The sequence below is a fragment of the Rhinolophus hipposideros genome (genome assembly GCF_964194185.1).
Source record: "Rhinolophus hipposideros genome assembly, chromosome: 6".
Taxonomy (NCBI): Eukaryota; Metazoa; Chordata; class Mammalia; order Chiroptera; family Rhinolophidae; genus Rhinolophus; species Rhinolophus hipposideros.
In genome coordinates, this window is record NC_138052.1 from 95,610,059 (window position 1) to 95,634,127 (window position 24,069).

A 24,069-nucleotide genomic window follows, 5' to 3' on the forward strand; every position below is an offset into this window, starting at 1 on the left:
CACAACATAAAATTCCAAAAGAATCCATTAAGAGAACTGAAAGTGGTTGCTTCTAGGAAGCAGAACATTGGAGGGAGGTGAGGTTGGGGGATACTTTTATGTGTACAAATCTTGTAGAAAAATTGGAGCCTTTTAATCATTAATAGAAGTAAAAAATATTTTAGATATAAAATGAAAGCAAAGAAAAAGAAGGAAAGGAGGAAGAGAAAGAAAGGAAAGGAGGTAGCGGGGAGAGAGAGAGATAAAGAGAGGGAAAGGAGAGAGGGAAGATTATGACAAGATGGAAAGTCCTGCTGTCTCTGCTCTGGCCAGGCCACCTCTTGTTTCCAGGCAGCACCATTCCCAAGCACGAGCCCCTCCCCGAAAGAACAGCCAGGAGCAAAGGGATCTGGGAGACCAAGCATCAGTTTAGTGCTCAGCCTGGGGATGGGAAAGTCAGCCTTGTAGATAGGTGCCAGAATACATATCAGAGACTCTATACATATTGGGTGACGAATGAATGAATGTGGGTGAATGAATAAATGAACTTCTGTTTCTCTTAAGTCCTGCAGCTCATCAAGTCTCAGAAGTTTTTGAACAAGTTGGTGATTTTGGTGGAAACAGAGAAGGAGAAGACCCTGCGAAAGGAATATGTTTTTGCTGACTCCAAAGTAAGTGACAACATACTACTAAGATGGCCAAGAGGGGAGTAAGGGACACATGTTTTCCGAGGCTGGCTCTGTGCCTGGAAGCTTGCACCATTAGCTCACTCAGTTCTCACAACCCATTTCCCACCTGGGAGAGCTGAGCCCGAAAAGGAGAGGGGTCACGTTGCAGGCCAGCTGGGATTTGCGGAGCAGCAGCTCTGTTTTCCCCTTCTACCACACTGGCTGCTCGGGAGGGTACATCGTTTATCATTGTGTCTACCCAGCCCCCAACCCCATTGGGAGGCCTTCAGCTTCTCTGGGCTGCGAAGCCCTCTGGGGCACCCTGGAAGGGCAGTGCTCCCTCCTTTTCTACACTTTACTCACTCTGCAGAAATGAGACGCCCTGCCAGGATTGGCTCTTGGGGTAAGAGGTGGTGTGGGCTGATGGAAAGCTTGGGGTCTTCCAGTGTCCCGGTGGGCCTCTGTACGGCCAGAGCAGGGTTCTCTGTGACCTGATCCCTTCTCTGATGTGCCAACCAGGGGATGAAACCCACCATCACAGCCTTACTGTTTGTCCTCCAGTGTACGGTGCCTATGAGGCAGGGCACAAAGGGCTCCCACCACATCAGGTCGGCACATGGCAAGGCTGGGGGACAAGGGCTCCCAGTTCATGTTCACAAGGACAGCCCCCACCACCTGCCCTGTGGGCGAAGTGGCAGGGCTGGGCTGGTAGGAGGCCAGTGGGAGGGCTGGGGGTGCCCAGAACTGGCCAAGAGGGTGGGAAGGCCTGGGAGAGAAGATAGAGAAGGGGCTAGGAGAAACAAGGAAGTGGGGGCCAGACAGGTGACGGAAGGTGGAGCCTGGCTGGGCATCGTTCTGGACACAGGGACATAGGTCCAAAACTCAGTGTTGCCCATTGCTGCAAGCTCAGGATTGAGACACAACAGTAAATGGAGGCACCAGATTTTGAGCCATCCCTAACGAAAGGCAGGTTTCCATAAAGACAGCCATCTTTGTGAGTTGGTTTCTTCAGAAGGGAGTTCTTGAGATTTGCAATTATTAGGATGAATCATATGAAATTGCCATCTTGGTAGGCCTGGAACAAGTAAATATTGGTAATTTCATATGGTATAATCCCAAATTTTTATGTATGTGTATTTACTATATTTGACTGTACGCTACAAGAGCCTGCATTGCTCTGTGCCCCGCTGCGTACCCAGGACAACTAAATGAAGACTTAGTATTAAAGGGGCTATGACAGCCTTCATGTGTTCTTTCCTTTTCAATTAGTTTGTTTAAATGGTCTTTCATTAAACAAGTAATCTATTCTCATTGGTGAAAAAGTTACAAATAGGCAAAAAATTTAAAATAGAAACACCCGTATACCACTAATAAACCTTAGATTATATAGTTCCGGATTAAAAGAAAAATAAAAATGCGATGATGCTCTTCATAATGTTTTATCAATTGGCCCTTCATACTCAACACTATATTTTGACCATCTATTCTTGTTGATAGAGTATTTCTGCACCAACATTTAAAAACTCTGTGGTGTTCTAGCATATGGATGACCCATAATATGATAATCAATTCATTTCCTAAGATTGGACATTAAGTTTGCATCTAATTTCTCCCATTTGGAAACGTGTGCTGCAGTTCCCATGGTATGGTTGGGTCTTTGTTCGGTTCCTGAACATTTTCTTAGAGTCAGGTCCTTGCAGCAGAATGGCTGACTCACAGAGAAGCCACTTGCTTAGACTTTGGACACATATTTCCTGAGTGTCCTCCTGGAAGTTTGCACCGACTTGTGCCCCATCAGTGTTCTTGAAGCTGACGAGCCCTTTGAAAGGGAAAGGTGCAGGAAGGCAGAGGCCTTTCTGAGTCTGTCTGCACTTGAATCCCTAGAAGAGAGAAGGCTTCTGCCAGCTCCTCCAGCAGATGAAGAACAAGCACTCGGAGCAGCCGGAGCCTGACATGATCACCATCTTCATCGGCACCTGGAACATGGGTAGGTTGGATCGCCTCCCGTCGCCTCCCCTTGGGTTCCGCTTCCTGCCACAGGCATCCTCCAACGGCAGGGCACGCCTGTCTCCCCCATCCCCAGCCCTCAGCCCATCGGCGCAGCCACAGTTCTAGGGAATTGCACCCTGTTCCTGAGACCCTGGGTAAAAGGAATGAGCTCTAGGACTCTCACACCTGCAGTGCTGCTGAAGTGGGTGACGTTGCACATCTAAGTTGGAAAGTTTGATGTAGAGAGCCTGAACATCTAGGTGAAGGGGCCCTTGGGTACCTGCCAGCCTTAGGCAACTCGTCTAGGGGCCCAGGCCTGCAGAAAGAACTTTTCCCCTGAGCAGCATTGCCAGAGAGAGAGAGAGAGAGAGAGAGACAGAGAGACAGAGAGGAGAGGATGCCAAATTAAATTTGAATTTCTTATAAACAAATAATGTTTAGTTAGGTGTCTGGCTAGAAATAAATACACACACACACTAAAAATATATTATGCTAAGTGTATACGTTATAATATTTACATACTAATACATATTATACACTAAATATATAAATGCAATATACCAAATATATATTGCACTAAATAATTATTTAGTGTAACTATTCAGCTAGAAATAAGTACTAAATACCAAATATATATTGTACTAAATATATGTACTATATATTTATACCAATATATGCTTATATACTGAATATAAATTATGCTAAGTAATTATTTAGTGTAAGTGTTCAGCTGGCAATGAAAAAATAAGTAGATACAGGCTATCCAGTTGAATTTGAATTTCAGGTAGACAGATATTACATAGGACATACTTATTCTAAAAATTATCTGTTGTTCATCCAAGATTCGAATTTAACGGGGTGTCTGTCTCCCCCACCTGGTCCTGAGCAGAGTCAGGGCCTCTCCCCTTTCGACACAGGGGATCTGGGAGGAAGCAGGTGAGCAGCAGCCATTTGCTGAAAATGAAAACAGTGTGTGACTCCTGGCCTGTCCCCTGAGTGGAGGGTGGGCCAGGCTTCTGGCAGGGAAGTCCAGAGCTCCTGACCCTGACTCCAGAAGCTGCCAGCCCCTCCCAGGCCATCATGCCCAGACAGTCCAGGGCCACGGTGGCACTGCTGTAGTACTCTGGCTCACATCCTGGTGTCCTTCCTCCCCATGTGTCCCCTCCAGTGTTTCCTGTTGGCCCCCTGATCTCGCCAGCTCTCACACTCGGGGTCATGCACGTGGGCACATGGCCCCTTTCCATGTTTTCCTCTGTGAGCACAGAGGTCTAGATTTGACTGGGCCTGCTGAAGTCCGTTGCACAACGGCAGGGGACGATCTCACACAGAAGACAATGTGAAGGAGCCGGCTTCACAGCGCAGGGTGGGAGGGTCTCCCCAGGCAGAGACCACCAGCCCCCAGTGTTCACCCTCCCACCGTGAGCCCCAGGGGCAGCAGAACTCGGGTAGTCACAGTACTTCAGTTCTTGGCTTTTTGGCACTTGTGAGCCAAGAAGGTTACGTCTTTGGGGAAAGAGTTTCCTCAACCTTCCAGGGCATTGAGAGGAGAGATCAATCTTTCATTGTGTCCTTATTGAGCTACTTCAACTCATTTTTCGAAATTGGAGTGGGGCGGCTCTCCACACTCCTGTTTCTTTGCCTGACACCCTCACATCTCTCAGATCTTGGCTGAGGTCTCTTGCAAGGAAGCCATTGTTGGCTCCCAACCGTAGGCTAGAAACCCCATCCTAAACCTGCCAACGTACTGGGCCATCTGGCCACCAGAATGTAAAATCCTCAAAGAGTCTGTCTCAATTACTGATGTCACCCCAAAGACTAGCTGGTGTTGACATCTTGTGCAACTACTTTCAGACACCACATGGAATCTTCTAGTGTTTCTAGTCTTTGAAACAACATTATCTTTAAAAAGACATGTGACTGACCTCTGACCCTGCCTGACACCTGGGGGGATAGTGGTACCTAGTTCTCCATCTACGGTATTTTGTTGGGGGGCCTTAATGGTTGTCGTGACTGTGATTCCCCCCACCCCAATGTTCCCCCCACCTCTGTTTTGCATTTTTCTGATGTACCAATGACTCACTTGGTGTTGGGTTTTGCTGTTGAAGGTAACGCCCCCCCTCCCAAGAAGATCACGTCCTGGTTTCTCTCCAAGGGGCAGGGAAAGACGCGGGATGACTCTGCTGATTATATCCCCCACGACATCTATGTGATTGGCACCCAGGAGGACCCCCTGGGAGAGAAGGAGTGGCTGGAGATACTCAGACACTCCCTGCAAGAAGTCACCAGCATGACTTTTAAAACAGTGAGCAGCTGGCCACGGCCCTGGGTGGGACTCAGGGGCAGTGGGCTTTGTGCAAAGCCAGCCAGGAGTGTCTCAGAGGCAAGGGCGGGCTCGGCCTATTGCCTCTCAGCTTCCAAACATGCATACGTGCTCAGTGGTCCCCTCACTTCCAGGGCCGGAGAGGGCACCTGTATTCAGGCATCGATGGGGTCCATGGGCATTGCAGAAACATCACTGGTGTCCTTCCTCACCCCTGCCTGTGCTTGTAGAGCACCCTTCCTTCATCAGCCTCGTCATCCTGGCTTTCGTCTTTAGGATACTTTGTCTCATCTGTGGGACATCCTTAGGCGCCCCCAAAGAGATTACAGAGCGGGAACCCCATACCCGGGAGGTGAGGGCTGGGGTCAGGCCCTGCGCCCTCGAGGGTCACAACAATGTCCTTCCCACCAGATTGCCATCCACACCCTCTGGAACATTCGCATTGTGGTACTGGCCAAGCCGGAGCACGAGAACCGGATCAGCCATATCTGCACCGACAATGTGAAGACAGGCATCGCCAACACACTGGGTGAGCAGGGAGTTTTCTTCAGAGCACACCTGCGGACAACCGCGTCCATCCAGTCCTGGCCAACAGGGACGTCCCGAATTGAAAACTGAGTCTCGTGTCCTGGGCAAACCGGGTGGCTGTCCCCCCCAGCTAAGACTCACCAGGGTTGACACCAGTGCTTCTGGGTACTGGCAGAAAGGCAGGTTCTGATTCAGCAGGTCCGAGGTGGAGCCTGACGGTCTGTGTTTCCAGCAAGCATCCGGTGTGTCAATGCTGCTGGTCCCTGAGCCCCACCTTGAGTGGCAGGGACCTAGGACAGGGGACTACAGACTTGCTGTCAAGGGCCAGAGAGTAAATATTGAGGCTTTGTCACTTCTCATCCTCGCTGATGTCACACAAAAGCAAACACAGACATGTGGAATGAATGGGAAGGGCTGTTATATAAAATTTTATTAGCAACACAGGCTGTGGGCTCGATGTGGCCACTGGTGTAGGTTGCAGAGCCCTGGTTTAGACCAAGACCGACTCAGGTGGGATGTGAAACACTGGTATCAGCTGTGAGCCAGTGGGACCAAGCAGGGTGCCTCAGAGTATTGACATAAGAGTGGAAGACTGCATGAGTATGTGAGTGTGAGTCTGTGGGTGTAACTGAGTGTGAGTGTGTGCAAGTCTATATATGTGAGTCTGTCTGTGAGCGTGTGTGGCAGGTGCGCCCACATGGGCCGTGGGTGGAGGTGAGGGCGAGGCCAGTTGTTCTGGTGGTTTGGAGTCAGGGACAGGACGGTCTCAGAGATAACAGGAAATAGAAGGATTGCTACAACTGAACGTGAAAGCTCAGCTTTTCTGCTGACAAACCGCACGCTGCCCGTGTCCACACCCACTGGTCCCTCCTTCCTTCCTGTCACAGTGGCTGCCCTGTTCTGAAGCCCACGCCCTTCGGCTGCTCAGGAACCTCCTCTGGTCCTTGTTCCATCCCTGCCTGGGCTGCCCGCTGCCCCCACTGGGCCCCTCCCCCAGGACGCAGAGGGGATGATCCCCAAGGTCCTTCGGTGCATGAGTGGAGGGTGGGCTGCTCTACGCAGCCCCGTCTAGCCCAGACAGAATGGGAGTCTGTGCGTCATTTTAAATTTCCTAGTAGCCCATGAAAGAAAGGAAAAGGGAACAGGTGAAGTCAGTTTTAATAGTACATTTTATCAGACCTCATACATTCAAAACATGACCATTTCAATAGGTATTCGTAAAGAAAATTATCAGGTAGTGCACATTCTGCTTTTCTTACTGAGGCTTCTAATTCTGATGTGTCTTTTACATTTATAGCCCATCTCAGTTTGGACCAGCTGCATTTCACAGGCTCAATGAGTAGGCTTGCAGCTATTGTATTGGACCGAGCAGGTACTCAGAATTCAGCATGTGCCAGAATTACCTAGAATGGAGGTTGACAAACTTTCTCTAACGAGGCAGATAGTAAATATTGCTGGCTTTGCAGCTCATGCAGTCTTTGTCAGAGCTACGCAACTCTGTCTCTGGGTGTAGCTGTGTTCTAATAAAATGTTATTTATGGTTGTGAAACTTAAATTTCATATCATTTTACTGTGTCACAAAATATTCTTTTGATTTTTTCCAACTATTTAGAAACATGAAAACCATTTTAGCTGTCGGTGGGCCAGCGTTGGCCCGCCCCTGACCTAGAGGACTTGTTAAGTACTGATCACTGTGCCCCACCCCCAAAGTTGCTGATTCAGCAGGTCAAGGTTGGGGCCTGAGAATGTGCACTTCCCACAAGTTCCCAGGTGACTGCTGCTGCTCCTGCTGGTCCAGGGAACACACTTGGACAACCACTAGTCCAGGATAGAGTAAAACTGACTGAAAAAGAGATGGCTTCAGTGTGGATTTTGGTCTCACCGGGAACCTGGAGTTAGCTGGGTGGGAAGGAGGTCAGACCACCCGGCCCTGGCTCCTCCTGAATCTTCTTCCCAAGGTTTCTGGCTGCATCTCAGTTCCTGCCTGCTTGGCACGTGGAGTGACTGATAGCCCCTTTGCAGGGAGATGCCAGGATGTGTTCATCAGCAGCCTCCTCCCTGGGCCCTGTGGAGAACCCCAAGGCTGCTGGCCATTCATTCACCCTGTTTTCTCGGCCTGGAAGAATCTCAGTTCCTATTCCCTGGTATCTGTCCCATCTCCCTCCCCAAATGAAGCTGTCATGCTTTCTTCCTTTGCTCCACTTTCCCACATTTGCTTCTCCCACTCTTTAGTACTTACCGTGCCTCACCTTGATTTCCTGCCACTCGGCGGGTCTGCCTGGTACTCTGACTTCTTCCTTCTCCCTTCCCTTTAGGGAACAAGGGAGCCGTGGGCGTGTCATTCATGTTCAACGGAACTTCCTTGGGGTTTGTCAACAGCCACTTGACTTCCGGAAGCGAAAAGAAACTCAGGTAATGGCATTCATTCCTGGAAAGCCTGCATTGGGGTTGTTTACCCAGGCGGACCTCACACCCCCGACCAGACACCATAGTGATTGCTCGGCCCTGGGCTAGGACCCTGACCTGTTGGCCTCTCGGGTCTTTTCCCATCGTCTCATCAAAGGCAACTGCAGCACAGTGGTGACTCCTGTGCATAGATCTTGTCTGAAGGACAGACGGACATTTCCTTGTGTTGTTAACCTAGTAGACTCCTAACTACCACTCCTTTCTAAAGGGAAAAACCTCATCTGGAGCACCCTTCTCATCAAAGCCCGTTTCACCTATTGGTGGCCCAGTCGTGAAGACAGCCATCTAGAGTAGTCACGGCTCTGACTGCCTGCAGAGTAGATGTTCTCAGAGCCCGTGCCCTGTGTTCCCAGTTAAGCGTGAAAGGCCCTTTGCCCCACCTGCACATAAAGGTGCTTTGTTGCAGCAGGGCCCGGAGAGTTGAGTTTCAGCACCCCCAACATCCCCTCTGATTTCCTGCCACGGTGGAATGGGGAGCACTGTGCTAAGATGACTGCGTGGTCATTTAATTAGGCGAAACCAAAACTACATGAACATTCTCCGGTTCCTGGCTCTGGGAGACAAGAAACTGAGTCCCTTTAACATTACTCACCGCTTCACTCACCTCTTTTGGCTTGGGGATCTCAACTATCGTGTGGAGCTGCCCACCTGGGTAAGGAGCTGCCCGCCTGGGCGAGGGGCTGCCCACCTGGGACTGGGGCTGCCTACCTGGGTGAGGTGCTGTCTATCTGGGTGAGGGGCTGTCCACCTGGGTGAGGGGCTGCCCACCTGGGTAAGGAACTGCCCACCTGGTGCTGGGGCTGCCCACCTGGATGAGGGGCTGTCCACCTGGGTTAGGGGCTGTCCACCTGGTGCTGGGGCTGCCCACCTGGGTGAGGGGCTGTCCACCTGGGGCTGGGGGTACCCACCTGGGTGAGGGGCTGCCCACCTGGGTGAGGGGCTGTCCACCTGGGTGAGGGGCTGTCCACCTGGGACTGGGGCTGCCTACCTGGGTGAGGTGCTGTCTATCTGGGTGAGGGGCTGTCCACCTGGGTGAGGGGCTGCCCACCTGGGTAAGGAACTGCCCACCTGGTGCTGGGGCTGCCCACCTGGATGAGGGGCTGTCCACCTGGGTTAGGGGCTGTCCACCTGGTGCTGGGGCTGCCCACCTGGGTGAGGGGCTGTCCACCTGGGGCTGGGGGTACCCACCTGGGTGAGGGGCTGCCCACCTGGGTGAGGGGCTGTCCACCTGGGTGAGGGGCTGTCCACCTGGGTGAGGGGCTGTCTACCTGGGTGAGGGGCTGCCCACTTGGGTAAAGAACTGCCCACCTGGTGCTGGGGCTGCCCACCTGGGTGAGGGGCTGTCCACCTGGGGTGGGGGTACCCACCTGGGTGAGGGGCTGCCCACCTGGGTGAGGAACTGCCCACCTGGTGCTGGGGCTGCCCACCTGGGTGAGGGGCTGTCCACCTGGGGTGGGGGTACCCACCTGGGTGAGGGGCTGCCCACCTGGGTGAGGGGCTGTCCACCTGGGTGAGGGGCTGCCCACCTGGGTGAGGGGCTGTCCGCCAGGGTGAGGGGCTGTCCACCTGGGTGAGGGGCTATCCACCTGGGTGAGGGTGTCCACCTGGGTGGGGCTGCCCACCTGGGTGGGGCTGTCCACCTGGGCAAGGAGCTGTCTACATGGGGCTGGGCTGCCTGGGATAGGGGCTCACTTGAGTTAGCTCAGGGCAGAGGGTCATGGAGACACACAGACCAGGCTGAACCAAGGTAGCTACTTGCACTCTGCGACTCAGCGCTGTTCCCATCACAGAAGGTTCACCCCTGCTCATGCCTAGTTCCCACCTGTCTGTCCTGGTTGCCCTTCCTCACCATCACTCTGGTCCTCCAGCTGGCCAGCGACAGCCCCTTAGCCTGCCAGTCCCAGATCTCAGGACTGAGGAGACCAGATCAATTTTACTCCCCAAATCCTGGGTCACAGGCCAGCCTGAGGAAGACATTCTTTTTTTATATATATATTATATTGTTTTTATTGTTTTACCTCAAAGCATTATTTGATTTAATTTTGGTTATTGTGTGTTTTTCAGTTCTAAAATTTCCATGTGGTTTTCTTTGTATCTTACTTTTTTTTTTTTTTTGCTGAGAAGACATTCTTTAAGGTGGATGCCCACCCGTGGGCTAATGAGCAGCAGTCAGAGAAGCCAGGTGGCACAGACACAGCCTCAGGGAGGGAAAAGCTTTCCCTGGGAAGGGAGAGTGAACAGACGTGGCCGCTGGATGTGTCCAGAACCAGACATGGTTGTTTTCGGTGCTCCTGGAAGATGGGGCAGGGGCCAGGTGTGGGAGCAGAACTGAGCTCGTCTGCCCAGGGAACTTAGTTAACAGCCTGTTGTTTCCCCGTGTAACACGGATGTTGAATACTTCTGTGCTGCCATCCTGTGAGGGGAGCAGGAGGATGGCAAACATGGACCCACTTTAACAGAAGACGAGGGCCCTGGGGCACAGATAGGGTAAGGAAACAGCCTTGGGTTGGTTACCTGGGTAACCTGGGTGACAGGCTGAGAGAGCTGGGACTGAACCCAGATCTCCTGGCTCACCTTCCCAGATGTTTTCCCAGCTGTCCCACATCCCTCAGCCACCTCGGCCTCACTGCCATAGCAGCTCTGCAGATACTGAGGAGCTTCGGTGCCATTTGTGCCCATCTTGCCTCCCCACCACTCTGTTCCTTGCAAAAAGCTCCTCGGGGCAATTTTCCGTCTCTCCTGCCTGCTGAGTGGGCAGATGGGGGAGGAGTGGACAGGGACCCTTCACAGTCTAAGGGACTGTCATAGCTGTTCATTCACCAGGATGTGGCCAGTTGCATTGGCCATAGCAGAGGTATAACATAAGTCTTAGGAGAGAGGACTGCTGGCTTCCAAGGCCAGCTTATCCCATGGATGTCACCCCGACTCTCCGGGTCCCAGCCCAGATCACAGAGGCCCAATGCCCTCAGATTTGGGGACTGGAGTTTCAGATCCTTTCATGGCCTTCCAGCAGGCTGTCTCAGTTCCCACAGAGAAAGCGAGAGAGCAAGGGGGACAAACCTACCTACCTAATAAGGTGTTACTGTAATAAAATGACTTTAAAAGACAGGGTAAAAAAAAAAAAAATGTCCCTTTGCAAATTTGGAACAGCCAGAAATGTATGTTATCAGGCTGATGTATCACTACTCTTGCAGGATTTTCTCTATAAAATGGTTGAGCCAAGAAGCACCCACACGGCAGCCCATGGAGGGTCTGGGCTCTGGGGCAGCATCGGGAGCTCTGGGACCTGGTGCAATGGGCAGCAGGTGGTGACGTGCCTCCTGATGTTGGTGAAGGGGGTGGGGGGGTGTCTAACCAGTGGCCATGTTGTTGCTGCAGGAAGCAGAAACTATTATCCAGAAGATTAAGCAGCAGCAGTACGCAGACCTGCTGTCCCATGACCAGCTGCTTATGGAGCGGAAAGAGCAGAGGGTTTTCCTGCACTTTGGTAAGAATTGCCGTCCCCTTCTCCGGGGCCCTCTCCAGCCATTGTTCTGCCTCCCCTGCTCCCTGAGTGTCCTCACCAGGGGAAGGATTATGCCTGGAGAAGGAAACATGACCAGATGTGAAACGTGGGGAATGAAAGCTGAAACTGGGGTTGTGTTTGGTTTCAGAGGAAGAAGAAATCACGTTCGCGCCCACCTACCGTTTTGAGAGACTGACTCGGGACAAATACGCCTACACTAAGCAGAAAGCCACGGGGGTGAGTCCTCTCCTTAAACACCCTCCCTGCCCTCCGGTTTCCCCCCACTGGCACACCTCACCTCTCGTGTCTGTTCCCATAAAGGCGAACAGAGTGACAAAGGAAAAGAGAGAAAGCTAGAAATCACACATTTATTGTGTCACAGAGCCAAAACCTCTCTTAAAGGGAGGCTGGGCAACCAGACTTGTACATTGCAAGGAGCGGGACTCATGACTCTTACGACATTTACCTTCTGTCCAGGTATTCTAAGATTCTGAGAGGACTTAAAGCGTTATTTTTTTTAACTGGGTTCTGCTGCTCATTTGGAAAAAAAAAAAAAAGTCCTGTGGTGAAATACACTTGCCAGTCTGCCAAGTGAATCATCATTAAACTAGCTTCTTTGCTGCAGGACTTATCAGAGCCTTTAGGGGTTTATGTGCATTATAGTTCTCCATGAGGAAATTCATGTCCCAAACTCAGCTGGTCACAATACCAGTTAATATCTTATGAGACCACTTGGTTCCAAAGAACAGTGTTTGGAGAAAGCTGCAAAAAAACATGTATTCACTCTTGTTCAACAGATATTTACTGATGATCTGTAATGGGCTGGGCATGCTGCTCGGTGGTGGGAGATGAGAGGGCAGTGAGATATCTGCCCCCAAGGAGTTTATACTAGGAAAGACAAGACAAATGCACCCCTAGCTGATACCAGAGAGAGAACATGGTGATGCCAGATACAGTGAGGAGCGGTCAGACAAGGAACTGACCGGTGAGGGTGGGGAAAGATCAAGGGAGGCTTCTTAAAGAGAGGCCACTTGTGATCCCTACAGGACAGCTTGGATTTCAACAAGCAGACTTGACAAGGGGTGACGGGGGCTGATCCATTTCTGGTTGAAAGACTTGCTGGAGCAGGTGCCGAGGCAGGAAATTCTGGCATCTGTCACCTTCCAGTGGACCTGACCCAGGGAAGCCGGCCCAGTGGTGGGGTCCTGAGGGCCCGAATGCCAGAGTGGGGAATTTCCCAGGGCCACGAGAGGCCCAGGGAAATGAAGTGTAGTTCACAATGCTGCCTGAGAGTCTTCTGGGCATTACCTAGACTCAGGCAAGTGGAGAACCAGAAGTGGGAGAGAAAGGCCAAGTGTTGGGGAGATGCTAGAACAGAGCAGCACTTACAGAGAAAAAAAAGAAAACCCAACTGAGAGGAGGAGCCAAGACCCAGGACTGCTGCCATGAAGGAGGCTGAGACCCCCTAGGGCAGGAAACCTTGTGAGGTGTCCACTGGCTGCTGTGTAGCGGGGTCGTCTGCTTTAAAGGCACTGTCAGGGCAGGTCCATGGGGACACATTTGGAAGTGGTTTGACTTGAGAATAAGGAGGAACAGACACACTAGGGCCTAAAATGGAAAAGAGGGAGGTCCTAGACGCCAGGTGGAAGCTTTAACCTGAAACTGAAAGAAAAGGAGAAAAGCAGGCTATGTTAGTAGGTCTGAGTGCTATTAATAAAAACTGGAAGGTTGGAAGACAGAGCTGCCTTAGAGCGGAAAGAGAGCTTGTTTTCAGACTTATTGCATAATATTAGTGGAAAATCTCAAAACATCCAGAAGGCAGTTGAAAATACTAGCTTGATGCTAAAGAGAAGCACCAGAGCTGGGTCACCACTTGGTAGTTTTCCACACAGAGAAGACAAGCAGTGAGTGTAGGATGAGAAGAGAACAATGGATAGATTTGGGGGTCATCTATTCAGACATGAGAGGAAGAGGCAGAGATAACAAAGGAGCCAGAAAGAGCCATTCTCGGGGGCAGCTAATGCTGAGAACTGCAAGGTTAAGAAGTGACCATTTCCCCGCATCTGGGAAACTACACATGCACCTACCCCATGATTCAGCAATTCCACTTTGGTGGATACTTAGGAGAAATTAGTAAGTTTGTTCACCAAAAGACAGATAGAGGAATGTTTATAGCAGCTTTGTTCACAATGTCCGAAACCTGAAAACAGCCCTACTTCCATCAACAGTAGACTAGATAAATACATACAATGGAATACAACCGCAACAATACACAAAAGAACTTCTACAAGCAACAACATGAGTGAAAGAAGCCAGACATAAAAGAATAGACAGTTGACCTTTGACCAACGTGGGGGTTAGGGATGACCCCCCCCATGCAATCAAAAATCCATGTATAACTTTTGACTCCCCAAAACTTAACTACTAATAGCCCACTGTTGACCAGAAATTTTTCTGATAACATAAACAATTGATTAGCACATATTTTGTGTTATATGTATTACATACTGTAGTCTTGCAATAAAGTAAGCTAGAGAAAAGAAAATGTTATTAAGGAAATCATATCGCTTCTCGGCCTTTTGGCTAAGATCAAGTGTAGGAAATCATAAGGAAGAGAAAATACATTTACAGTTCTGCTTGTATTTATTGAAAAAAAATCCACGTGTAAGTGGACCCATACAGTTCAAACCTGTGTTGTTCTAAGGATCAACTCTATACTGAATGAGTCCATTTAAAAGTTCAAGAGTAGGCAAAATTAATCAATTTAATTGATTAATCAGTCACAGTAGTGTTCACCTTTAGGAGGTGGTAGAATTGACATGGCAGGGACATGAGGGAACCTTTTGGGATGACAGAAAATCCCTGTGCTTGATCTGGGTAGTGGTTAAATGGGTGTGTACAAATATAAAAATTCTTTAAGCTATACACTTAAGATTAGTACACTTAAGAATAGTTTATTGTACATAAGTTGTATCTCAAGTTTAAAAAGAAGTAAATGGGTAGCCCAAAAGTAGAGGCAATGAAAATAAAACATTCTTGAAAGACAATTGGTAAAAAGTTGTTTGAATGATTGGGTGGGTGGATGGATGGATGGATGGATGGATGGATGGATGGATGGATGGATGGATGGATGAATGAGCAGGTGAGTAGATGAAAGTGTGAGTGGGTGGGTATGTGGCTGGACAGGTTGGTGGATGAATAAGTAGATGGATGGGTGGATGGATGGATAAGTAGATATGTGGATTGGCGGGTAAATGGGTTGGCAGGGGGAGCCACGGTTGGAGTGTGTTATTAAAATAAGTAACTGGTGAAGATAAGCAGAGACTGGGGCGAAAATACAGGTAGAAAGAGTCATCTGAGTCAGAAAAAAGGTAAGAAAATGTAAAAATACAAGAGATTCTAAAGCAGTGAGGAAGATAGGTAGGGGAACACAGCCAGGCAACACAGTCTGGCTCTGAAGCAGGAGTCCAGGATTTCTGGAAGTGTGGGGCATGGTGATGGGATTGGGATTTGAGGCAAGTGAAAATGTTTAAAGCCACCAATTGGGGAAATTCTATAAAGAACCAACAGCAAATGAATTCAAGGATTACCAAGGCCACGAGCTAATCTTTTACTGATATATTTTCTAAAAAGTAACAGGCATTTAACAAAGTGTATGACTTTGATTTGCAGATGAAGTACAACTTGCCCTCCTGGTGTGACCGAGTCCTCTGGAAGTCTTACCCGCTGGTGCATGTGGTGTGTCAATCCTATGGTGAGTGGCATGTTGGGAGGTTCGACTGCCCTAAACTACGGGGCTTCGGTCCATCCATCTGTCAAATGGGAGAGCTCCCTGCAGCCCTCGTCAGGTGACCTGAAGGAGTGGATGCAGCCTCTCCCATTTTAGGCAGCACCACATCTGCCAGTTCGGGAAATATTTGAATTATGGAGCACTTTTTTTTTTTTAAAGATTTTATTGGGGAAGAGGAACAGGACTTTATTGGGGAACAGTGTGTACTTCCAGGACCCATTTCCAAGTCAAGTTGTTGTCCCTTCAATCTTAGTTGTGGAGGGTGCTGTTCAGCTTCAAGTTGTTGTCCTTTCAGTCCCAGCTGTGGAGGGCGCAGCTCAGCTCCAGCTCCAGTTGCCATTGCTAGTTGCAGGGGGCGCAGCCCACCATCCCTTGTGGGAGTCGAAAAATTGAACTGGCAACCTTGTGGTTGAGAGCCCACTGGCCTATGTGGGAATCGAACTGGCAGCCTTCGGAGTTAGGAGCATGGAGCTCCAACCACCTGAGCCACCGGGCCAGCCCTATGGAGCACTTTTTAAAAGAAATTCAGGTTTCTTTCTTTCAAAAAGAGCATCTTAGGTTTGAACCATGTGGAAGTGGTGTTTTCATAGATCAAAAAGAGTCAAACACTGGATATTCACATGGTTTCACCTTATATATATTGTAAGTACACACACGATGGATTTGGGAGATTTAAAGGTAAACTGAGTTAAATTGATGAAAAAGGCATAATATGCAATATTAAAATACATAATTATAGAAAAGTTGTCAAAACAATTAAATAATTGTTGGCCCTGGCCATGTAAGATATGCTGAAGGGATTCTCAACGGCTTGAGAGATTATTCTTAGAACCTACTTGGTAGTTCTCATTATTTGGAACCATTCTGCTCTGTGTATTTAAAAATTCACACAGCAGAATTATTTGGAACACTTCACTGACTGAGAATTGTGGTATTATTTTTAAAACATTGCAAATTTCCAGATAATGACATCCAAAGAGTCAAATACTGGAAATTCACATGGTTTCACCTTATATATATACTGTAAGTACACACACAATGATTTGGGAGATTTAAAGGTAAATTGAGGTAAAGGTAATGGCATGCCTCTTATGTGACCAAGTTACAGGCCGGGGCCCCTGACAGGCTGCTCGTGACCCTGGCCTGACCCACATCTTAGGCCTCCAGCTCAGGGGGTTGGGGGGCGTCTTGCTGCTGCCCTTTGTGACTTCTACCCTCTCTCTCGGGATTGACACAGCCCCACATTGACTCAGGTCCTGTAAAGTTGGACTGATTTCCAGAGCTTTCCATCGTGCCTGGCTCCTGCTGCCCCGAGGATAGTTTAAGGCATGCAGCCTGCACTCCCCTAGCCCCTGAGTTGTCTCACAGAAGTGACTTCACTCGACACACATTCACACCTTTAGATGTGCGGAAAGGCAGCCCACCCCCAGAGCCAGAGCCAAAGAATCATTCCACCTTCAGAAGCTACAAAGGCGCGTATCCCACCCTCTGCCTGCAGCCTCTCCTCAGCCCCTCCACACCTGAGCACTCCAGGTCCACGACCCCTACCTGGCCTGGACACTACAGCCATCACACCAGGCCTGCAACTCCTGCCACTTCATATCTGTAGGAAGATCCTACTATCTGCCTCCTTCAGCCAGCTCTGAAGAGATTCAGGAGAAAGTGGTGGCCTGCAGCCCGGAGGGGGTTTGTAGCATCACCGCTTTTGAACTTAAACTTGACATTCAAGATGGCTCCATAGTAGAGGGTTTTAGGACAAAGCAGGGCGATGGGTTTGGAAGTGGCACTGAGGAACAAGGCGTACACACCTTCCTCCAGTGTCTTCCAGGATGGACCGGGTTTGGAACATGAAGGGTAAGTTGAAGATGTAGGGAATTTTGCTAATATTTCACTGAGTGCCGGAGGGCACAGAAGGGTTTAATGAGTTGCAGGTGGGCAAGAAATTGGAAAAGAAAAGGGAATGAATATCCAGAGCTCAGGAAATGGGGCTCAACTTCTGTCCTCTCCTGCTTCACGCAGTGCCGGCCTCTCACTGACTTCTTCCTGTCTGGCTCCACATACGGCGTAGGCGGGTGCCCCTTCTGTTTTCTTCCCTTCTTTCTCAGAGAAAGGGTGCCTCATTTGTGGGCTAATCTTTTCACCTGGGCCCTTTACTCCATTCCTCCTTCTCCTGTGCTGTTTCTCCTTTGTCCATTAATGATTGGTGTGTCCTGAAGTTTCCTCCTTGCCTCTTCTCATTCTTCATGTTTTCCCTGTGGGGCCCAAATGTCCTCAGGGCTTTTGCTTCCACCTGGAGACCTCAGGACTCCAAATCTGAAGATAAATCTCCAGCCCTGAAAACCCAGCCAGACATCCCTACGTGCCTATATCAAAAGCACTTAGAACTCAGTATTTCTAGAACTGTGTTCCTTCTTTTACCCCCTCCAAACTCGCTTGGCTGCCTTCCCTTCTTGTCCAAACCCCAAGCTCCTTGAAAGAGTTGTCTACACTCATTCTCTATACTTGATCAGCTTCCATTCTCTCTCAATTCTTTGAGTCATTATGGGATGGGAGAAGGTGCCATCTCTCTCACTGATGAACTCAGTGACCTTAAATCCCCATCTCATCAATACAACAAGTACTTAGACCAGAAAACTCTCTAGAGTTCACACTCCACAGTCTATTTAAAAGTTTGTGAGTCTTTAGGAAAAACAGGCACATTTCATCCATGGAGGAGACAGTGTCACACACTTTTCACTGAGACTTTTGAGCATGGTGGTGGAAGGTCAGTGGAACAATGGGTGTAAAACCACGACCCTTCTGGAGGCTTCCATCAGAGTGAGTTGATTTCTGCCATGGGTTTGCCATCCTTGGCTTGACCAGAAGAGTTTGTCCTTCTCTGCTCAGAAATGCCTTCCTCCCCTGCAGGCAGCACCAGTGACATCATGACAAGTGACCACAGCCCAGTTTTTGCCACATTTGAGGCAGGAGTCACTTCTCAGTTTGTCTCCAAGAATGGTAAGTGGTGGGCAGTGTCCGTTCCTCCATTCTCCACAAAGACAGGAGGCCTTGGGGACTCGTCTTCTGGTTGAGGCCATCAGTTGTCTACGTTAGATGACCCTTCCAGCAAGTCCACAGTCTGTCAATGAAGTTTCCTCACGTCCACGTCACATTATGGTTTCGGTCCAGAGCGTTTTCTTGCTCTCTTTGGCAAACGTGTCACCTTGTTAAGCCTCAGTTTTAATACAGTCTTTAAAATGGGGTAAATGAGTGTCTTCCGAGGTGTGGCACCTCTGCCACCGAAGATGATTCTGGGTGGGACCTGGGTGACCATTTATTAGTAATGCATTTATTTTAATATGTTTTAAATGTGTCTCTTCTATGTAAGGCAAGCAACACTGATTTTCCATTCAGTCTTGTGATAGGCCTTCTTACTTAAATATATTTATTTAAGTTTGAAAAGTGAGTATTTAAAGAAAATATTAAGTCAGTATTAGTGCAGGTGCCTGGTAGGCAGACGTGGTGAAAATTGTGAAGATGGGATGTGGATGACTGAGTTTGGGGAAATGCTAGCATAAATAATAATAATAGGTTTGCAGGTAATTTTTCAACTAATCCAGTTCAGCCCTGATACCAGGCCGCCTTATCTCAGCAGAGGCCTGATGTTCTTTGTGGCATGTCCAGCTCTAGGCCTGGGTGACCTGTGAGCCATGTTGTCAGCTTCTCTACCCACCCCCCATGCCTGTGGTCAGCAGACAGTCCAGGCTCATTTGTGAAGGCTGAATGGGGGTCCCAATACAGGTTGGAAAAGCCTGTATTGTTCTGTGTCATTGGCACTGTCGTGGACATAGGTGAGGCTGGAACAGACTTCCTGGGACATGTCTCCATGCTGTTGGGTCTAACATGGTCCCAGGAATATGACCTCCCCTCTCCATGCAGTCACGACCCACCATCCTATCTCCTTCATAGCTCTGGCCACTGTGCCTTTCCAGAACCTTCCACCTTTTCCCCAGCCCCCCCGCCCTTTTCTCTGAGATTCTACAGCATTGATGGGTGATCCACGCCATCACACCCTTGATGAGGACCCATACCACATCCTCAGGGTCAGGCTTGCCTTCCCTCCGCTGGGACTGAGCTCACAAACACCGATGGCCTGGACAAAGCGTTGGTTGAACGTCCACTTAAGCAGAGCCTGGCCTAGGAGCTGTGGGGCTTAAAAGGAGAAAGGAAAGCTAAGTGAAATAAGCCAGGCGAAAAAACAAGTACTGTATAGTATCATTATATGTGGAATCTTTAAAAAAAAAAGGAAAAACAGATTTTATAGAAACAGAATGGAATGGGGTTTGCCAGGGACTGGGGAGTAGGGGCATTGAGGAGGTATAGGTCAAAGGGAAGACACTTTCAGTTATACAATGAGTGAGTTCAGGGGATCTAATATTCAGCATGCTGACTATAAAAAATAGTACAGTATTGCATACTTGAAATTTGCTGAGAGTAGATCTTAAGCATTCCCACCGCACCAAAAAAACCCCAAAACAAAACAAAAAAACCCAACACCCAGTTAACTATGGTAATTACTTCACAATGTATATGTACACGCATATCAAATCATTACGTTGTACACTTTAAATGTATACAATTATACTTGTCACTTTTTCCTCAATATAGCTGAAAAAAAAGAAAGGAAAGAAGGAAGGATGGGAAGGATAGAGGAAGGGAATGTCTGTGCTTGCTCTCAGGTGGCTCAGAATTTATATGGAAGAACAGAATAGCTGTTCAAAGCCAGCCTAAAAATGCTTGCCAAAGCGTCGTCTAAATGAATAGCGTTACGAGCAAATTAACTGATTCTGAAGCGCGGAAGGAGCTTGGAGTAAGGAGAGGAGGTAACTGTGCCTGAGGAAGGAAGAGTAGGTATCCCTCAGGACCTGAGCTTAGAAATGAGATGGAGTTGGGTATCGAGCAGCTGAGCCATTATACAAGCTCTCTTTGCTGGAACTAATGGGGAGACTGAGGCAGTGAACTTGAGGGTGTTGCCCGGGTCCATGCAGCTCTAACAAAGAGTAGCTCTTGACCCTTGAACTCTTGGGTCTTCCTGCTCTGCTCCCCACCAGCTTGTGATTTGTCAGAGAGGCTGGTACCATAGTGGAGATTTGCTCGATGGGATTTCAGGGAAAACCTCTCCTTCCCCCAGACTCTCACCTTCCCTGGACCCCACGAAGGAGCTCGCTGTTGGGGGCCTGATTTGAAATGCTCTGTCTCCAGGCACACTGTGGAACGAATCTCTGTTCTCACCTGTTCTAGGCCCCGGGACTGTCGACAGCCAAGGGCAGATCGAGTTTCTCAGATGCTACGCCACCCTGAAGACCAAGTCGCAGACTAAATTCTACTTGGAGTTCCACTCGAGCTGCTTGGAGAGTAAGTGGTTGTTGAACTTCCATTTGGTTGGGGCGGGCATGGTTCTTGCTCTGAATGCCTTTTCACCGATGGTGCTTTGCCCCATTTCTCCTCTCTGGGAAGGACTCATGGATGGACCTCAAGGGGCGGGGTCAGAGAAGTGGGCCGCAAGTGGAGGTTCCAAGGGGGCACCCTGTTACAGTGCACTGACCCCTCGCCCCTTGGAGGCGACAGGGCGGCTGGATCCTCTCCTTGCCCCTCAGGGCAGAGTGTAGCCCAGTTGAGGGTCCCCCCAAACTGGGGCTCTGGCTTAACCAGAGGGTCCTGGGTGAAGGTCCAGAGCTCCTGGAGGCCAGTGCCAGGCGCTGAGCAGTTGCTGGTAGCCACTTGTTTTTCCTCGGCGTCCTCTGCTCTTTCCTACAACCCAGGCGTCTTTCCCAGGTGGTCTGGAGCATCTGGGAGCAAGCTAGAGATGGACAGTCTCCTCGCAGCCATCAGCAGTTAGCACAAACTATGTTTAGGAAACACTCTTTCTAGGTGACACTTCAAGGCATGTTGTCTAAAGCTGTTCCATGGTGAGAAGATCGCAGGGTTTCTAGCTCTCCTCGCTGAGATGGTCTGGGTAGTGGTGGTGGTAGCGGGGATAGAACCAGCTCTACTAGAGGAGGTGATGGGATGATGGCTGCTTCCAGACACCGGGAAGATGTGTGCCACCAGCTCCATTGCCGCCCCACCCCACTTGCTTCGCCAGCTCACTGGGGCTCAGTCCTGGGGACAGACCCAACTTCTCACAAAGGCTCTAGGTCCCAGTTCACCGAGCAGGGGCAAAGCACTTCCAAAAATGATGAGGATTATTGTGTGGGTGTTTTTAATAAACTATCGAGACATTTGCATACATTTCTATGGTAACAGCATATTAGGAAGCTTAAATTAGCATTTCAAAAGGCTGCTATCTTGAGTGGCGTGGGAGAGCTGTCATGTTTCCTAATTTCCTTGCCTGCAAAGTGATGGTTTCTTTGTTGCCCGGTTTGTTGCAAAGAGGAGCCAAAAAAGAGGGGAGTCTCTGATTTTCCCAAAAATAACAAGACCATGTTGGCAAATGACCCTCCCCTGCTGCAAAACAGAATCCCCACCAAGCCTGACTCCCAAACGATGTTTGGTCCCTACAGAGTTAAGTGACAGGAGAGTATCTTCACTGGTTAGGGTGGGATAACCTTAGGAATCTTTTCTGCCTGGTTTTCGTTCTGTTCTCTGAAACCAGCCTTCTTATTCTCCGACAGGTTTTGTCAAGAGTCAAGAAGGAGAAAATGAAGAAGGAAGTGAAGGGGAGTTGGTGGTGAAGTTTGGTGAGACCCTTCCAAAGGTAATTCAAAACCAGGATGTCACCCAGCCAGCAGTGCTGGGCAGTGGCAGAGCTCCAGCCGGGCTCCCCAAAGGGAGGCTGCATGCCAGGGGCCAAATGCAGAAGAGGAGACCGCAGTCCTACCTACCTGGAGGGCCAGCTCTCTTTCAAGGTGCTTTATGGCACACTTTCTGTGGTGGTGAATCGTGGGCCTGTGCCGACTGACCCCAATATTCCTAAGTGGATTTCACTTCCCATAATGGATCATGGAAGGGATCTAGAGGTCTCCTCGCCTGACCACATGACTTTACAAAGAAAGAAACTGAGGCAGATCCCAGAAAGGTTTATTCGTGGTCACCAGCTACAGCAACGGACCCAGGACCCACGCCCCAAGGCCTGGCTCCCCAGCAGTGCTCCTTCGCCTGGTCAGCCCCCGCTGAGAGGATCAAGTGAAGGAGTAGAGAGGACGCCATTGGCTCCCACACGCACTCTGTATGCGGACAGAACTTGACGTGGGCACGGTCCATGCAAGCAGAGGGTAGAATTGAAAATATGTTTGAAAACATTGGTGGGGACACATTTTTCTTTATTGCAGAAAAAATGGTTTTTGACCTGGGACCCAGGACTGCTTTTGTGTTCAATTGATGTGTCTGGATGTTCATGCTGAGTACACAGTGGAGTAGAACCCCATTTCCTTGTCACATAACAAGGGAGGGGTACACTGAGAGGGAGTATAACGCTGAGAAAACCGATCGCATAGGGCGGTGGTTTCAGGGACTCTCCTGGAAGGTTCCCTCGGTGACACCTGATATGAGTTGTTTTTTGTTTTTTTTAAAGATTTTATCGGAGAAGGGAAACAGGACTTTATTGGGGAACAGTATGTACTTCCGGGATTTTTCCAAGTCAAGTTGTTGTCCTTTCAATCTTAGTTGTGGAGGGCACAGCTCAGCTCCAGGTCCAGTTGCCGTTTTTAGTTGCAGGGGGCACAGCCCACCACCCCTTGCGGGAGTTGAACCCACAACTTTGTAGTTGAGAGGATGTGCTTCAACCAACTGAGCCATCCGGGAGCTCAGCAGCAGCTCAGCTCAAGGTGCCGTGTTCAATCTTAGTTGCGGGGGACGGAGCCCACCATCCCTTGCAGGAGTTAAGGTGTCGAACTGGCAACCTTGTGGTTGAGAGCCCTCGCTCCAACCAACTGAGCCATCTGGCCACCCGGGAGCTGAGAGGCAGCTCATTGACTTCATTCTAGTTGCAGAGGGCGCAGCTCGCTGGCCCATGTGGGAATCAAACCTGCGGCCCTGTTGCCCAGAGCTCGCTCTGTAACCAACTGAGCCACCCGTCCAACCCTGATAGGGGATTTAAAGGTGAAGGGACCCATCCTCTCCTAAAGCTGGGTGCGATGCGGGCAGTCTTCAGGGGGCTGGGCTACCCACACTGGCCTTAATTGTTGATTGGAACCAACACTTGGGACACACATGAAGGCCATACCATTTCAGGCACCTGAATCCTGGTGGCTGGGCTCCAAGGTGACATCTCACCTTACCCACTCACCCCACCCTCCTGCTGCTCCTCCCTGGCTGCTCCCACACAGCACCCCAACCGCTAGTTCCTCCTTCAGTCAAGTGGGGAAAGGAACCAGCATCCCAGTCCCTGTAGCACCCCTGTCCTGTCCCCACATCCTAATGACTGCCAAGACCCGCCCCTGTCCCGTCCTCTACCCACTGCCACATTCCAGGGGTCACCATCCCTCCTCTCCCCTGGCTGAGAAATCCTGAAGCCTGACGGGTCTTTCTGAAATGCCCATCTGATCCTGGCATAGCCCTCTTTATCCAGTCAACTCCCTGATGTCACGTGGGATGAGCCCAAGGTCCTCGGTGGCTCCCAGCCCCTCCTCGCCCTCCAGCCTCATCTGCCCCACAGCACCTCAGGGTTTTGACTCCCTCCTGCTCCCTGACCCTCCACCCATCTCTGTCACTGCCTCCTCCCGCTTCACCCTCTAAAACCCCTTTGAGGCACCCTGACAGAGGTTCCCTCAGCCACCCCCACTGTGGTGAGTGTTCCCCACAGACATTCCTTGTTCAGCTATCAGCCACCTCACTCTCACTGCTG

General features: G+C 49.8%; 1 protein-coding gene across 1 annotated transcript in view; it reads left to right on the plus strand.

Moving 5' to 3' along the window:
• Positions 1–24,069, plus strand: part of INPP5D (inositol polyphosphate-5-phosphatase D) — a 107,796-nt gene that overhangs the window by 71,183 nt on the left and 12,544 nt on the right. Inside the window, exons 10-21 of the mRNA XM_081052373.1 lie at positions 544–650; positions 2,532–2,634; positions 4,742–4,938; positions 5,368–5,485; positions 7,800–7,896; positions 8,464–8,602; positions 11,329–11,437; positions 11,604–11,692; positions 15,128–15,209; positions 18,153–18,242; positions 20,526–20,639; positions 21,899–21,981. Of these exons, the coding sequence (XP_080908499.1) occupies positions 544–650; positions 2,532–2,634; positions 4,742–4,938; positions 5,368–5,485; positions 7,800–7,896; positions 8,464–8,602; positions 11,329–11,437; positions 11,604–11,692; positions 15,128–15,209; positions 18,153–18,242; positions 20,526–20,639; positions 21,899–21,981 (1,328 nt within the window). The remainder of the gene's footprint in view (positions 1–543; positions 651–2,531; positions 2,635–4,741; positions 4,939–5,367; positions 5,486–7,799; positions 7,897–8,463; positions 8,603–11,328; positions 11,438–11,603; positions 11,693–15,127; positions 15,210–18,152; positions 18,243–20,525; positions 20,640–21,898; positions 21,982–24,069) is intronic.